This window comes from Eublepharis macularius, chromosome 10, assembly GCF_028583425.1.
Source record: "Eublepharis macularius isolate TG4126 chromosome 10, MPM_Emac_v1.0, whole genome shotgun sequence".
Lineage (NCBI taxonomy): Eukaryota > Metazoa > Chordata > Lepidosauria > Squamata > Eublepharidae > Eublepharis > Eublepharis macularius.
This window is the reverse complement of record NC_072799.1, coordinates 26,454,982-26,472,884: the sequence shown is the minus strand read 5'-3', so window position 1 is coordinate 26,472,884 and position 17,903 is coordinate 26,454,982. Positions and strand designations below refer to the sequence as shown.

At 43.9% G+C, this 17,903-nt stretch overlaps 1 protein-coding gene across 2 annotated transcripts in view; it reads left to right on the top strand.

The window, feature by feature from the left end:
- Positions 1-414: 414 nt before the first annotated feature.
- Positions 415-17,903, top strand: part of TSPAN5 (tetraspanin 5) — a 78,640-nt gene continuing 61,151 nt past the window's right edge. For both annotated transcript variants that reach the window (XM_054990564.1, XM_054990563.1), the window contains exon 1: positions 415-896. In XM_054990564.1, the coding sequence (XP_054846539.1) occupies positions 816-896 (81 nt within the window). In that variant the 5' untranslated portion in view covers positions 415-815. The remainder of the gene's footprint in view (positions 897-17,903) is intronic.

Sequence of the window (17,903 nt, the reverse complement as noted above, 5' to 3'; positions counted from 1 at the left end):
CCTGGAGCTGGCAACCCTTGGCTGCAGTCGCGTGTCTCTCCCCGAGAACTGGCAGCGAGCAGATCCCTCAGGGCCAAGCTACACATGACGAATGACACTTGAACGGCAAGTGGATTGAGTGGAGGGCAAGTGAACAGGGAGAAATACACTTGCTGTTCAAGTGTCATTCGTCATGTGTAGCTTGGCCCTCAGGCACCCGAGCAGGGTGAACGGTGCCCGCTGGCCGAGCTCTGCCGCCCGCCGGCGCTCAGCTGCAAGGAACGGGGACGACTCTGGGCCGCGGCCCCCGATTGGAGCGAGCAGCAATCCATACGCCGCCCCAGCCTGCCTCCTCGCCTATCGGCGCGCCGGCGCGCAGCTCCGCCCTGGCCTGCTAGGAGGAGGCGGCTCCGTTGTGTCAAAGTGGGGGGAGCTGCCTGGCTGGCGGCTCCTGCGGGGACCAGCCTGCGCTGGAAGCATCCCCTCCGGGCAACCTCCCGCCTCGGCTAGGCCGGAGAGACGCGGGAGGCGAGGCTGCTGGTGCGCCCCCCGCTGCGGCTGGGCCTCCTCCTCGATGCGCGGGGGCAGGAGGGCGCGGAGGAGGAGGTGGCGGCAGCAGCTGCAGCTGCGTCTGCCTGCGCGCTCCGGGGAGCCCTGAGCCGCGGCGCTGCTCTGCTTGGCGGCGTCCTCGCCAGCCGCCCGCCCGCCCCGTGTGCAGCTGCGGAGGCGCCTTCCCCCTCCCCACCCGCCCCAGGCCCCTTTCTCCCCCCTCCAGCCCTCCCTCCCATTCTGCCCCCTTCCCAACGGCAAGTAAAGTGTCTTCATGAACCCCGAGGATGTCCGGGAAGCACTACAAGGGCCCTGAAGTCAGTTGTTGCATCAAATATTTCATATTTGGCTTCAATGTCATTTTCTGGGTAAGTGGAATGGTTTTTAATTTCCTATTTAGCGCGACGGAGACAGATGCGGTTTCTCTCTTGATAAGTGTTGCCGAGATGTGCTCCGTGCATCTGTAAAATCAGCCCAGCAGAAAATAAGCAAGATGCTTCGGGGCGCCTAGAGTGAGAGGTAATGAATGATCCAAGATGCTTCATTGCGCCCAGAGTTAAATATGAGTGGTCCCTAGGAGGAAGGGGTTGTGGATGGCCTTATTTCTGAAGAGAACGTCTCCAGAGTCTGTTCAGTGCCTTATTCTCCCCGCAGGAGCCTTCCTCTTTCCCCTTTTTCTAGTGTTTTTCAACGAATGGCTTAATATTTATGCCATCTCCAAAACGGAGTTCTTGTAAAGTGTGGGGACCCCCCCCCCCCAGTGCCTCTAATATGAAGAAGCTGGTGAGACTTCCAGGGTCTGTAGAGAGCACCCCGCTCCCTCTGTTTTGTTCTTGGAAGGCTGTACTGCGGTCCTAGCAGCAGCGATGTAGTTTGGGAGCAAGATTACACAATGACTGTAGGCACAGAGTGGACTTGTGCAGGAGGAACAGCGGGAGCAGGGAACTGTATTCTGTGCCACTGCAAAGATCTCCAGGATCTACAGGGATTAGGATAAAGCGTTTGCTTGAAACTGCCTGAGAAGCTGATCTCAGTTTGATTCACCCCTCCAGGCTTTTAAAGTTGGCTTTGCTGCCTGGGCTCTACTAGTCAGATTATACATCAGAATGTTTCCTTGCTGTATTGCTTTTGCATTGCATTTCTCTGTGTTTGCTTTGAATGCTTTTCCCACACACCTTCAAGCAATTTGCTCTGTGTGTGTGTGTGTGTGTGTGTGTGTGTGTGTGTTATTTTTAGGGATTTTTAAAAAATAGCGTTGATTTCTTGTTGCCTACCACCGGCCTTTGTGTATAGAGATGCATTTCAGAAATTCGATATTGTATGCATACTGGGAACAATGGGGTAAATAGCATTCGTAGTGGTATGAGAGCTCTCCCGAACCTAACCCTATCTGTGAGCAATCCATTACATAAAGGAAATTGATTCCCCATTAATGGAGGAGGAGAGAGAGGGATGCACACAAAGTGAATGGGGCGCCGAGAGCCTGGGTGTGATGATAGCGGAGGGCAAAGTCTCCAAGCAGTTTCTGAGGAAATGCATTAAAAGCTATTCTGATCCCTTGTTCCATATTGAAGGGAAGTAAGAATTGCCCAGCCTCTTTTTTTCTTGGTAGTTTTGATTATTTCTGGCATGCAGGTCAAAAGTTAATGGAGGCACAGGCAAAGGCCTGGAACAGAAGCAAGGTGTTAATGTTGCTGCAGAGAACCTGGTGGTTATAGATAATTACTGGCTGAGGAGAACACATCATGGGCTCTACTCCGGAAAACCTTAAATGCTGTGATTTTTTTTTTTTTTTAGTCTTTGCAGTGCTCCAAGTTTTTGGTGCCTGTAGTCTGCTTTCCTAGAAAATAAAGGCAAAGGAAGGGCAAAGCGAGGCAATCCTTATTTTGGCAGATTTTATATCCCTTGGTTTCAAGTTTTCCCAACACCTTTTTTTAGATACCGCCTACCTGAAACTTGAAGAACAGCAATATTTGTACCATCAATACACATTTTAAAAATAGCATTGTTCTTAATGTTGAATTTGGAAATAAGAGGAAACTATCAAAAGGTACAGTAGAAGACTAGATTTGTGTTCTGAAAATGATCTGGTGAGAGATGAGCTTCACAGCTCTTTTTCAAGGGTGCTTTTGCAGCACTTTTCAGCACCGAGAGAGGGTGTTGGGTGATGTCTCTACTTTCTCTGATTTCTCCTTTGAAATCTGCATCTTGGCCTGGAAAGGATCGCAAAAGAGAAAATATCTGTGCAAATGTGCAAAGATTGAAACATGTTTGGCAGTTTCCTAAAAATAAAGCCAGTCTTCTGCCGTGCCTTTATTTCTGCCATGGATCAGTGCTCAGTTGTTTTAGCGCCTGTTCCTAATGGCATTGTTGTGTCCCTGTTGTGCCACTTCAAATCTGGCACAGAGTTTTGTAACAGCTGTTTAACTATCCATAGTCTTCATTTTAGGAGGCTGTTTATGCTTTTTTAAATTGTGTGAGATATGGGCCACAATGAATGCAATCCTACTTCGGTGTGCGAAGAGATGGCACAGTAGAATGTTGTGAGAGGCTTTCTTGGGTGGAACCTATTAAGGGTTCTAGACTTGATATATTGCCAGTAAATTCAAATGTTTTCTCAGTTCAGTTTTGTTCTTGTCCATAATTTCAGTAGCTCATTGGCTATAATTCTGTATATACATGTCCCTGCTTTCACCATAGAGGGAACTGCGCACTTAATAGAGCTAAAACAAGTGTGTGTGTGTGTGGGGTGGTGGTGGTGGTGGTGGAATACTGATACCTTGAATTACTTTTGTAATTGTTCCCTGAGGTATGGTTGTCATATTCCAAGCTGTTTTCCTGCTTGAGCCTGTACATACTTATTTTATTGGTGTGCCGCAGTATTCTAAATAGATTAACAGGGTGTTGGTAAAGTTGGTTGCATCTGCACATCATTGGATATTGTACTATTTTGTGCTTTTTTGAAAAAGATAGGCTATAAATTCTCTAAACTGTTAACCATCCCAGATGGCTGTATTATGCAGTGTGGAAGGTAATGGTGAAGTTTGTGGTGACTCAGTTTCAAATTCTTATTCTGCGATACAGTTCATTGTCTGGCCTTGAACAAAGCAGTTTTTTCACATATGCCTTTTAACTTCTTGTGCCGTAAAAGTCCCCACATCCTTTAAGATAGTTCTGAGTTTATGTGGTTCAATGCTGTAAAGTTAAACGTAGTAGCAGTAGAGATGGAAACGTCAATTAAAGCTCTTTGCTTAGGAAGACATCAAATGTATATGCCTTTTGAAATGAAACTGTAGATCTACCTTCCTGTAGATTCCCTAATCAGATTTAAAAATTGGAGTCACACTCATTCAAAAACTCCCACGCCATTTAATGGGTGCAGATTGCAGGGAAGAGATGTGGTACTGGCATGTATGAAAAGTAGGCCTGTAATCTGTAGATCATTATTTTCTTGGACTGCAATAAAGATACCCAATTGATTGGAAAGCAGTTTTCTTTAAAAGCAATTCACAGAAATGGTTGCTTGGATATGCTAACTTAAGAGAGACATTCTTTCTTATCTCAAAAATCATGCCCATGTGTTCCATCAGGCACTATTTTAAAACAGAATACGCTTTCCCCTTCAAAATAGTTGCTTCTATATGTAGATTTCTTGGCTAACCCACGGAAAAGCACCATATGAGTAACCACAATGAGATTTCTTTAATTGATTGACTACACTGATAAATACTATCGTCTCGTAACAAACCTGCCAAAGGTGGTATGAGAACAAATGAGGTAGAAAGTGTGAAGCACTTAAACCTGAGGTAAAATATCTTCGTTCCCCCTCAACCCATCTCATGGCAAATAGTCATGGTAACCTAAGTATTGTTCCTCAGACTTCTTATTTAAAACAGGATAACAACACTTTGTCTCTGGATCTCTACCCAGCCTGCTATTTCTCTTCCTATCCTGTGTGCTTGAGAAAAGTACTAGTTTTGTAGTTCATTTGTACTTGATTCCCTCCCAGCCCCCCATTCTTACATGATCTGATGAGCTGCTTTGGTATCCATGGTTTTATCACACAAACCAAAAACCGGTCTGTTATAATGATTCACTGTCACTTTCAAAATGTTTAAAGATGAAGATTCATCAGAACATGAAGTCATTCCTAATTGTGCTGGCAGGTGCTAATTTCTTTTTTAAAATATCCATATGGGCAGCTAAGCTGTCTGATATTTACAAGGATATTGGCAGGAAATGAACTAAAATTGGGTATGTAAGTGTCATTTGTGGAAAAGTTGAGTGGGGGAGGCATTTTCCCCTCCGATGGAGCATCCCTGTTAGTCAAGTTGATGTCGTGCTAGAGTCCTCAACTCTTTTTGAGTCTGCAGGGCACCATTGGAATTCTGACACAGAGTGATGGTGCAACCACAAAATGGCTTCTGTGGGAGGCCGAACCACACACCCACTCAGAGAAAGTCCAAGTGCAAAGGAGAAGATGGGTAATTTTAAAAATACACCAGGAAAGAGGAGTGAGGGACTAAAAACCAACACTGTGGTGACAGCTGCCTTTTAAAGCAACATTATTGTAATCTGCACAGCCAGTCAGATTTTCAGTATAGTTAGACTATGATCTGGGTGATCCATGTTTGAATCCCCACTCAGTTATGGAAGCTCACTGGATAACCTGGGCTCAGTCACACTCTCCTGGCCTGACTTAGCTCACAGTATTGTTGTGTGAGGATAAAATGTAGGAGGGGAGAATAATGTTGGAAGACGTTTTGGGTCCCCAAAGAAAAGTGGGGTATAAATGTCTGAATTAAATAGTCATAAATATGTCCCCTGCAGATACACTCCTGCCCATCCCATCATAGTTTGAGGCCATTTTCTGGACACTTCTGTCCTCAGAGATGGATGTAACATTCGTCAGGCTGCCCTTGAAGACAACCCAGAGACTGCTCCTAGTTCAGAATGTGGCAGAATGGGAATGCATCTTGCCTGTGTTAAAACCGCTATATTGCCTGGCAGCTTGCTTCAGAGTCCAGCTCAAGTGCTGGTGCTGTCCTTTAAAGCCTTTCATGGCCTAGGACCTTCATGTCTAAAGGACTTTCTCTTCCCATATGTCCCTCTGCGCCAACTACGATCTTTGGCCTGCCACATACTGTCTCCACTCCCATTAGGTGGCCTGCCTGGCATCAGCCAGCACCTGTTCCTTTTTCACGGTCGCTCCCGCTCTTTGGAACAGGATCCCTGAGGAGGTGAGAGGAGCACTGTCATTAGAAATCTCCAGGAGGTTCTACAAGGCCATTTTATTCACCAGAGCTTTTAATAGCATGTAAAAGGCAGCCATCTTTTGAGGGAAGTGGGTATCTGGGGTTTTATTCTACTGGTTTTAAATTGTACTGTTTTAATTGTGGCATGTAAGCCACCTTGAGTTATCAGGTCTGGACTGGGGAATTCCTGGAGATTGCGGGGCGGGGGGGGGGGGTGGAGCCTGGGGAGGGCAGACTTTGTGGAAGTGAGGGACCTCATAATGCCATAGAGTCCACCTTCCAAAACAGCCATTTTCTCCTGGGAAACTGATCTCTGTCACCTGGAGATCAATTGTGATTCCAGAAGATCTCCAGCCACCATCGGGAGGCTGGCAACCTTAAAGCCACCTTGAGACACAAGAAAAGGTGTGAGATAAATATTTTAGTAAATGAAACTAAAAAAAAGACCTACTAGAAATTTTTCTATAGTTGTTTCGAAATTGTGGGATGTTCTCCAAAAATAATTTGCCCAGTCCCAGCTTAATCTTCCAAATTTTCTTGAATGTTTGATGTATAATTCTTTGGCTATTCCGTTTGTTTGTGTGGTAGAGATTTGCTGTTTTAGCTGTTGTTTTTTGTGGGTCAGGTTTGTTTTGTTTGCTGGCTTCTTAAATGGATATTCTAGTGATTTGTTTTTAATGAGCTGGATCCAGTGTTTATCTTCTGCTGATGAGGGAGGCCTCCTCTGGTGATAGAGACTTCTGAAGGAGGAATTCATTAGATCCAACTCAGTGTTTATATTTGTTGATGTTCTTATGTATTTTGTTAGTTAGAGCATTTTTGAGTGGTTGAAGGTCAGGGTATTACTTTGAAAGTAAAATAGATTTGTGTAGGATGCAATTTTCTGGGAGCCAGAAGAAGTATAGACTCTCATTATGAGCACAGGAATCTTGCTTTCATTAAAAACAAAAAACGCAAGCTTCTAGCTCTTACAAAGATAATTCATGAAACAATGTGGACACTGCCTCCTGAAATATTTAAAGTCGGAGTGGGTGCTGAATAAATCCTATGCAGAGTTTCTTAAGCTTATTGAAGTCACTGAGTTTAGACTGAGGTAACTGTGGATAAGATTGCTGTGTAAGTTGTGCAGCGTCCATTAGTATGAATCAGTGGTTGGTATGTATTGGCTAACTTGAAAGGTCTGTTACACAGAATGTGTAATGGTCATTGTTTTAGAAGGCTAAAACACAGGTTGCTAAATGATGGAAATCTGTGACTGCCATCGCTGGAAGACTGGGGAAAAAGTAGTGGAGAATTAAAGTAACTGATACAGAAAAACTAACAGAAGTCTCTCTCTCTCTCTCTCTTTGGATAGGCCATTCGTCTGTTCATTTCTGCAGTATGAAACACAAGACACTTACTTTTATCTCTAATAGAGGCATGGCTGTAAATAGTTTTTAATTCCGTTTTGCTATCTAGATGTTTGATGTAATGTTAATAATAACGTATGTTTTAATAAGTGCAGAGTATTGAATAAATTATGGAGGTCGGGGATCAGCTTTGCATGGTGCAGAACTTTGGGGTGGGAATTATTTGTTTTTCGTTGTGTGTACTGTCTCCTACATTACTGTTCTCTGCCCAGTAAAACGTTCAACTTTCAACTTGCTGTTCCCTTAGATGGTAAAGTACAGCTTGTCTGTAAGATGGTACAGCCTTTCTGTAGCCTTTTGTACCTGTTAACTTTCAGCCCTTGGTGTCTTTATCAAGTGGTAGCTGATACATTTATCTCTAGGTTATAAATTGCAATCTGGACTCCTAAACGGTGAGTGGAGGCAATTCATTAGTGGTAAATAGGAATGTATGGTAACTGCAGCTTGCTCATAGCATAATACAGCAGTTATCCCTGTGTAAATCTTAAGTAACTGCTGCAGACATGTAGTGGCTGGGATTCAAAGATTCCTGTGTGCAAACCTGAATGCTTTTGCAACTACCTCTTCAGAATGTAAAATGCCACCCTGGAGGGCCTTGACTTTCAGACATAGGCCTTTTTTTTTTTTTTTAGAAGTATTGGAAATTTTGATCAGAAGAGAGTTCTTAAAAACTTCGGGGTTTGCAAAATTCTTGTGTGCAAATCTTAGTTAAACAAGTGGGAATTGTGCAAGAGCATGGTTAAGTAGATCTTGCCGAAGGTGTATAACTCATTTTGTAAGAATCTCCCAATGTTGCAGTTCTTTTTCACAAAAAGGATTTTGCAGAAAAGCAGAAAGAAACCATATCTGTATGTAGTGGGGAAAGCAGAGAATGATATAATTGTGCAAAGTAATCTACAAGCATCTTTCATTTTCTTACCTTAGGCAATTTCTGTATAGGAAAGGGGTTCCAACTGAGCCGTGGTCTGGGCGTAGTATGGGCTTTTGTTAACTGTGGTTAGCCATCCTTGTGCTATAACACTCATAACCTGTGGTGTGACCTATCTCCCCTACTTTCCTTATTTTCTCCCTGTGTTCACCTCCCCTCTTGGGAGTGAATTCCTTAGCCTTAATCATAGTGCAGTGTGACATCTGCACCTCTGCTAATCATGCGTTATCATTAACCAGACTCTGAAAGCAGGATTTGTAATACGTTTGCTGGGTTTAAAGTGGGTTTGCAAACCCTGGGTGTAAGAGTCACCTTAGTTAGCAATATGTGGCTGATGTTGCAGATAGAACAGTAACTTTGTGTGTATACCTGAGTTAAAGCAGAAAAGAGATAGGAAGAAGGAATTAATCTTCAAGAAAAGAGAAGGGAAAACGTATTTCCAGTTGGTAAACACATTCTGTACTTTTGCATGGAAGTGGTATCTTCATTTGATCAATGAGCAGCCTCATAAACTTTTATCCCTGCAGAAGTTCAGTCTTGAAAGGAATTATGAAGGGAGGTTCTGAAAAACCATCAACAAAATCATTATATTATGGTGGGCTAATGGGCCTGAAATTTGGGCCATTTTTCTTCTTTAAGAAAATAGTTATGTATATCTATAGGTGGGATGACTATATGGGTTGACAGCCAGTGAAAGGCTAGATAACCAAAATATATAACAGCCATTTATGTGCCATTTTGGGCCTGATCCATCAAATAAATCACTACTATCTGTTCTTAATGGCCTCTGCTCCAATTTTTTAAAAATGCCTTTCTATGAAACTCTGTTTAAATGTACATGAGGAAGATTTTGACAACAGGTTCTTGTTGCTGAAAAGCTCTATAAATTACGCTTGGCATGGAAGCTATAATGTCCATAACCTTAGCAAGAGCAGCTGTTATGTAAGTAAATGGCCAGTCTAGCCATCTTGCTAATGACTTGCCCTGGATTGTTAGCTTAGTAAAATGCAGTCGTGGTTTCAGGGTTTCTTTAAAGCTTAGGTCCCTAAAGGGTAGGAACTTTGGGATTTTTGTGAACTGCTAGTGTGTACCTGCGCCCCTCAGAATGGCTGTCATGGGACTGCATCAGATCACAAGTTTCCGCAGAATGGTTGTTGTGGGTTTTCCGGGCTGTATTGCCGTGGTCTTGGCATTGTAGTTCCTGACGTTTCGCCAGCAGCTGTGGCTGGCATCTTCAGAGGTGTAGCGCCAAAAGACAGAGATCTCTCAGTGTCACTGTGCACTGAGAGATCTCTGTCTTTTGGCGCTACACCTCTGAAGATGCCAGCCACAGCTGCTGGCGAAACGTCAGGAACTACAATGCCAAGACCACGGCAATACAGCCCGGAAAACCCACAATAACCATCGTTCTCCGGCTGTGAAAGCCTTCGACATTTCCACAGAATGTTAAGAGGTTTGAAAAACCAAGCATCTTCCTATAATGGAGGTGGCTTTTCTGAATTGGTGCTCTGTGCAGATCCAAATGTAGTGCCTCCCATTTTTTCTGACTCCTCCCACTGTAGTGATGTGGAGGAAAGTCAGGACTAGGAATCCCATTTCCCTGGTAGGAGCGGGGGATCCCCCACTTTCAACCTCTACTCCCTGCTTCCACTTACCTGGCTGGCAAGGGGGGAAGGCATGGAAATGTGCCTTTCAGGCATGCTCCTGAGGCAGCGCGACGACGTCACTGGAATCATTGCGCCGCTGCGGGAGCACTCCTGAGCTTTGCCGCAGGCCGATTTGGACCCCAGACGGGCAGAACCGGGCCCATTTGAGGACCAAATTGGCCCTACGCCTGCACAGTGACATCACCGGAAATGATGTCGCCACTGGGAGGGTTAGGGGACCTGGCACCCCTAGCCAGGACTGGTTCTTTGCTTTAAGAAAGAAAAGTTATGTCAAAAAAGCAGGTGGGCGCCAGATGGGTAGTGTGTTGGGAATCAATGTGATATAGTGTAGATAATCACTTTCTGTTCCAAGTAAAAAGTACAATGCTTTCTTTCTTTCGGGCAAGGGATAACTGGAGAGATTTGGGTAACAGAAACAACAAGCGCCGCTGCTCCCATAATAATACTAACCCTTAAGCAAGCACTGTGTGAGTCTGCAAGAGTATTTTGTGCTTGCTTTCTGTAGCATTTGTACAGCACAAAGGGAACTTCCAGACTTCGTAGCATTTGGGGCCTTCTTTATGCAGCCTCTATTACAAGCAGCTCCCATTGACTTTAATGGGAGTTGCTTGGTGCGGCAGCTGCATGCTCAGGGCCTTTGGTTCCCATCCAGTGTGGAAAAAGATGTGAAAGGACTTCAAAAGAGCTATGGACTCTTGTTTCTACTTGGCTTCAATAGCTGGGAGCTGGCTGGTGTGGAGGCACAGGCAGTATTAATCTAATTGGAAATCTCTGCCTCCCTCCCCAAGCCTGAGAGACACGGTTTGTTTTCTTCTCCTTTGGAATGAATGAGAGGGATTTATTTTTATTGACTTTGTTGTTGAAGGGGGCAGGAGGTGAAGACTCATTTTGGTAGGCAGAAGACAAAAGAAGATAAAACCAATTTGCTGGATCAGACCAGCGATCCATCTAGTTTAATATCCTTTGCCTGAAAGGCCTGTAAAAAGAATATGGAAACCAAAATTTCCTGCCATTGTTGCTGTCCCTTTCACAGATATTCAGAATACGGCTCTGAATATGGCTGGATTTCGATTGGGCGCAGGGAGGATTCCAGTCCCAATCTATGTATAACTGAGGATTTCTAGATAACCTCTGACATGATCTATTTTCACCTCAGTTCACTGCCTGTAAAATGGGATGGATGGCAACTTGCAGAGAGTCGGCTATAAGAATGAACAAGGGGAGGATTGTGAAACAGCCTCTAAGTAATCTAACAAATGATACTATTGGAATGCAGCAGTAGATAATGGCTCTCTTGTCTTCGTTTGGCTATCAGTCAGGAGGAGAATGTCAGCATGTTAATGACTGGCCTTAACTAGCATTCTAGTATCTCCATGTCCTGTCTCTGTCAGGCACTCTTACCATTTCTAGGCACTGGCTTAATGTTGCTTTGACCCATCTTAGGACTCATAGGTGGATTTTCCAGAACCAAAGCCATTGTTATGTTTCTTGTTAGTGCCTTTACCTACACACTGGATCTCTAAGCTTGTTGTAGTCTTAACCAGGGGTGGGGATTGTCTTGCTCCTTTCTAACTGTGTCTTGGGGGTTGACAGGGGATGGGGATAATGTTGTCAAGTCCCCCACTATGGCAGGGGATCCCCCTTCCCAACCCTTGCTAGCTGCTACCCCACTGCTACTGCTGACCTGGCCAGCAGGGGGGAAAGGCATCTGGGAATGGGGGAAGGAGGCAGGCAGGCGTGCATACCAAACAATAGTATCCCCTGGTGATTACATCATTCTTGGTGCAACCTGGAAGCAATGGGTTGTGCCAGGCCAGATATTTAAAAACAAACACACCAAATAATTGGCCCCTGGTGCAACCCTGTCACTTCTAGGTCATGCCAAAAATTATGTAATCACTGGGGACTGCAGGTGTGCATGCCCCCTGTGGCCACTTGCGCCCTGTGGCCACTTGCGCCCCCCTGCCCCTGGTTTTGACATGAACAGACCTGGCAGCCCTGCATAGAGAGGTTGCAGCCCTGGATAGGGAAGGTTCCAGCCACTACATCTGTAACATAATGGTTGCAGTCTCTCTTCCTTCCCTTCTAGTGGGCTGTACCTTGGTTACAGATGGCTGGATCATGGTTACTAGATGCCACATGGACTCTGACTGAGCATCATTAGCTTGTGCACGAAAGCAAGGGTCGGGGAGCTCCAGGCTGTTGGAAAGAATGGCTTATTTTTCTGTGCTGTGGTCTGTGGCATGACTGTGCATGCACTTTATGTGATAGTGCTGTGAGTGGGGAGAGCTCCCTGCATGCGTTGCTGCCACCAAGGTCTGAATGAGGCCAATGGTGGCAATGCATACTGCTGGCCCAGCTCTCTGGACAGGATTGCACTCAAAACGTGAGACTGAAGTCCCAACCAGCTTGTGCTTTCTAAGGCCATGATCGCTAACAGAAAGAAGGAAATGGAATATAATGGGGGATTTAAAAATATATATAAATAGCATCTGATTAAATCTGAGTAGAAAGGCTTAGTAAGTGGTGAGGCTTCTATTTCTGGATCTGAACTTTATTTGGTGTCTTTTAAAATAAGCTGTCCAGTACACACATGCTGTCAGTGCTGTAAATGCTCCTGTGGCATCTCTTGAAATAACATATGTGCTCCAAAGATATTGTTTTGAGCCGTAAGTTAGGTGAAGTAGTTGAAGAATCATAGGGAATGATCTGAAGTTCAAGATCGGCTTCTTCATAGAACTACATGATTTTCAAGAAGGATTGCAGAAACCAAGAAGTGTTGTGGCACACCCAGTCCATTTAAAAGGATTTACTCTTCTCAGAGCCAAGCTACAAGTGACACCTTACACAGGTTGGACACTTGTCAGCTTCCCTCAACTTTTGATGGGAAATGTAGGCATCCTGGTTTTTCAGCTTGGCTCTCCATTACAGCTGCAAGACCAGGATGCCTACATTTCCCATCAAAACTTGAGGGAAGCTGACAAGTGTCCAACCTGTGTCAGGCGTCACTTGTAGCTTGGCTCTTAGAGGCCACTGAGATTGTTGTCATGATATTAATTCCAGAGGGTTAGTATGTTAGGTTTTGGCTTGACATTGCTACTTACCTTTTTAAAATGGGTGGGAGAGAACAAATTTGGAATCCATGGTATGGCTCTCCGGTGTGGCTTTTCCCATAATTGTTGAGTTTAATCACCGAGTTACTTAGTTGTAAAGCATATTATTGGAATGTACTTCATTGAAGTGCATACTTATATGGCTGATAAACACAATAGGATTGCAGCGTTGTTGGCTTGTTTATAGTAAACTCATTTTAATTTGGTGGTAGAGGAGCTTAGAGATTACATAGGAATAATCGTATTAAACTTTGACCTAGTTCTAGTTTTTACTGTACTTTACAGATTGTGGGAAGGTGGTGCCTGACCCAAAATGATGATTAAAAAAAAGTTCCAAACATTTGGATTCTGCTTGATGTATTACTCAGTGTGACAGGTATTCCATTTACATGTTGAAATCCCATATTGCGTGTTTCAGGTAGGTAGCATGCTGAGACCAAAAAGATTTCTAGGGGGGTAAGCTTCCCAGAGTCAAAGCTCCCTTCTTCAGATGTATCCATATCATGGCCAGTTCTGTTATTGGGGCTCTCCTGAGCCCAAGGACTGCTTTGGGGAGTGGTACAGGGATACAGTGGCTTGGATTCCACCAACCATTTCTACCAATGGGAGGATTTTCCACAGGGGAGAATCACGTTCTTGCTTCTCCTCTGGCCTGCTGCTGCTCAAAATGCCTGTCCCCCAAATTCTGCTTGTGGTAGATGGGAGATTCTGAGAAACAGCATGAGCAAAAGAGTCAGAGGTCAGGTGCAAAAAATCTGTAAAAACCACTTCCCCTTCTGCCAATGGAAATGTTTTGCTAATTCGGGCAGCAAGGTAAGGAGGATGGGAAAGTTCTCTTTACAGACAGCTGGATGGAATCTAAGCCTTAAAAAGTCAAGTATTTATGAACCGTCCCTGAAAAGAAGGTCCAGGAGGCCGTGAGCACTTGACTTTGACACATGGTGATGTTCACATGCTCACTGCCTGACCTTCACCAAGTTAACAGGTTGTTTACAGCTGTGTTGGTCCAGAAACAGAATCCAAAACCTAAGAAGACAACTCACGTAATAATACCTTTTAAACATTTATAAGACAAACCCAATGACACACCACAGTGCATAAGCTTTCGAGTTCCCCAGAGCTCTTCATCAGGCCAGATGTTAGAAAATGAAAAAGAAGAAAAAAGCTGATCCCCGCCCTGATCATCATGATCTTAACCCCTTTCATGCCAGGATGTTGTAAAGGTGGTGACCTAAAAAAATCTGCTCCTTCCTCTTCTTGTTTTGTAATAGCTGGCCTGACAAATAGCTGTGGGGAACTTGAAAGCTTGCGCACCATTATGTATCACTGGGTTGATCCTAATGGATTGTGTTCTTGGATTTTTGAACTTCGCCAAGTCAGCCATCCATCTGAATTCATCCTGTGATTTTAGGGTGAATAATAAGACCAAGTTTTATCATATCTAGGAGACAGCATATATGTTCAGCAGCACAGTGGAGAAAGTTCTTATTGTCTCTAAGCCCATTTGTTGCTCTGCTGTGTTTTCAAGGAGATCGAGCCAACTTGCCTCCTCTCATCAATGATGTCACTTGGAATTCTCTGCCCAGCATCTTTTTCAAATTACACCCTTAATTCGACCGTGTAAACAAGGCCCCGAAGGAAGTACATTAGGTACAGATGACGGTATTCTTGCTGCTATTTACCTCTTGGAATAAAGTCAGGGAATTTGTCTTTTTGTTTAGGGTTGGAACAAGGGGAGAAAAAATAATCTTCTCTTTTTTTGCTAGAGTTTCTGTTTAGCGCTATCTTACATATGATGAGGCTGCCATCTGTGCCATAGCCTTGTCCAGATAGTACCTGCTCATTTGTTGTTTTGAATGCATCCCTTGCAAAGGATTATAGTGTAGGTGAGTATAATTCATTAAAGTCACCATAGTGTTTACGCCTGAAAATCCATCAGGGAGAGAAAATCTTTACACTTCCCAGGAAAAAAAATAATTATGATGTGTTGGTAACCTAGAAGCAAATATTTGATCTATCTTTCTTTAGCACTTGGTAGCCAGATCAGAATTTTAGAAACTTAAAAATGCAATCCTATTCTCTTTTACTCCAGTCTGTTGAATAAACAGGTTTAGACTGTCTGCATAGGATTGCATTATGTGCCAGTAGTCTCATGCATTTAATGAACATATGTCCTGAAACAGCAGATTGCTTTATTTGTTTTAGAACTTGGCTGTTGAATGTACTGGGCACAATGTTCTACAAGATCACGTATATGGTTTGCGCTCCATGTGTGGGGAAGTTCATCCTGGGTGCATGCAGTTGTCATACGTTACTGCCCAAATATATACGGCACAGAGATTCATATGCAGATGCATTTTCCCTGTAGGAATCTTGTCTTAAAGCAGTTTCACTTATTACCTCTACAGTCTGCCTTGATCATATTATTAAAGAGGCGTGCTTGTGCTGAAAGAAATTTAGACCATCTGGTTTCATCACACCTTGATTAAGATCTGCTGAGGCGGCTTAAGGCAGCTTCTCTGTGTTTCACCATCTCCTAGCGGAGCCAGGAGGACAGAGCTGTTCAGACTAGAGAAGTAATGTTATATGCGTGCGTGCATGTACGCGCGCACACATACACATTCTGTTAGTTACTTGGCTGCTTGTTCAGCTGACCAAAGTAGAAAATAAATACTATTTGGCAAGGCTTTCAAACCCCCATATAAAGTTGTTTTGCAAGTCAGATTTTTTTGGCCCCGTAGGTTTACAATTCATATCTGTCCAGTATAGGGTTTGGTATGTTAAGCAATCATTTGTTAGTTTTGATGATGATTCTTGAACAATTCTGTTCCAATTAACTAGGCTTCTTCAGAGTTCTAATAGGGATGCCAGCCCCCGCCTTTCAGCCCCCTCCCCCTCCCGCTTACCTGGCTGGTTGGGGGGATGCATGCCTTAGAGCCACTAGGGCATGCAGCAAAATAGAACGTGCACTCCAGAGGCCCCCATGATGCACTTCCAGTTGAAAACCAGAAGCAAAGGGGTCTCAGCGGGGCCAAATTGGCCACAAAATGCTATATTTGAGGTGGATTTTGCCCCCACTGAGACCCTGTTGCTTCCCGTTTTCTACCAGAAATGACATCATTGGGGGGGGGGCTCTAGAACATGAGAGAGAAAATGTGGAATCGGGGCCCCACTGCTGTGAAGGTAAGGGGACTTGGCATCCTTAATTCCTAGCCTGCAACTTAAATGATACATTATTTTGAAGATGGTGGCCACTGAAGGAGTTTGCGTATGCACTGCCATGTGGTACTTTACTAAATTGTTCATTTATGTAAAATGAATTCTATAATGAGGTTCAGTGGGTAGAGATGGGGTGGCAAGTCTAAAATTATACTCTGTGTGTGTGTGTGTGTGAGAGAGAGAGAGAGAGAGAGCGAGAGCGCGAGAGCGCAAGAGCGCGAGAGCGCGAGCTTAGTCCTGGAGTGACTCTGGATAGGCATGAACTGTGTATTACTTAGGGATTAGGGAGGGGTCAGCTTTGTGCTTTGTGTCTTTGTTTTTATTCCAATTCAAGATTTGAAATGCAGTGGGAATGCTAATATGGGAAACAACATTTGAACACTTAGCAGAGGGTGTGTGTCTGTGGTGGGGGGGGAGGGTTTACATGGCGCTATGGAACTAAGGTATGAGACTGCCATTCTTTTTCATCTTGAAAATGAAGGGCACCTAGTTTAAGAATATACTTCAGTGGAGTTTCAAACAATGGAGTGAAACCTGAGTTATTTAACTTTTTCAATTGGATGTTTATTTTGTTTATGGGTTTTTGTTTAACGTATTTGATCTTTTTCCTGGTAGAGCCAGTAACTTAGCTACCCCAACCCAAAGTCTACCCATTGTTGCTTTGTGTAGTAGGGAATTCAGTTCTTCTTTGTAGTCTTTGTTTTACTGAATTATGTAACTATGTTTTGTACAAGCTACTAATTGGGTATTAATCTTCTGAACTTCAATGGATGGGAGGAAGACTGTGGTTTTGGGCACAAAAATGCAGCCTGACTGGAAAAAGAAACTGGAATAATGGTTGGGAGCCCATTCTGATAGCAGAACAGCATGTCCTGAAGCGTTTCTTGTCTAAAAGGATAGGTAAGCATTTAGAAGTTAAGTCTGGTATTCTTATGTTGCTCTTCAGTTCTCTGCCCTCTCCTTACTCCTCAGACAGTCTGCTGAGTAGGGATATTTGCAAGCTTATTAAGAGCTTAATGCCCTTTGGAAATGTAGCCCTGTGATAGACTTGAAGAAGGGTCCTCACACAGGTACTTTTAAAACTTAATGAACACTCAAGCCTGGTCTTGAAAATTTGACTCTAAGAAAGCACCTCCAAGACCAACCAATTCCACTGCAGCACAAGCCTTCGAGAATCACAGCTCTCCTCGCCAGATGCTTCTGATGAAGAGAACTGTGATCCTCGAAAGCCCACGCCAGGTGCCACTGGACTCCCCCTGATCCTGCTTCTGTAAAGGAAATCAGTTACCTGTGATAATGAGATAACCCTTCATAGTCCCTATTCAGTCCCAGCTTGACAGAGTCAAATTTACATATGAATTCCAATTCCAAACATGATTGACACACCATTGCTTATTAATGCATTTTCCTGATGCTTCTTCTGCATAACAGGTTTTTTTGCCATGAACTCCTTAAATCCAAGTTGAGATTTCTGCTGTGTCTCAATATGTCTGACTTCTTGAAGGGTTAAGATGGGTTCTTATTGCTGGTTGCTTCTGGGCCTTATACTTACTTTCATCCATTTCCATCCCACCCTTCTGCCAAGGATCCCAGGGGTGGTGTACACTGTTCTCTCTTCCTCCATTTTATCCTCCAAGTTTATTGGAGGTGCTTAAAGGTTAATACCAGAATTTTGAATGGAATGGAATCAGAAAGCAAATTGGTGGCCAATAAGTACGATCCTCGCAACCCTCTGCAGTCACATGGGTAGTTGTTGGAGCAATTAGGCGGTAACATGGATGAGC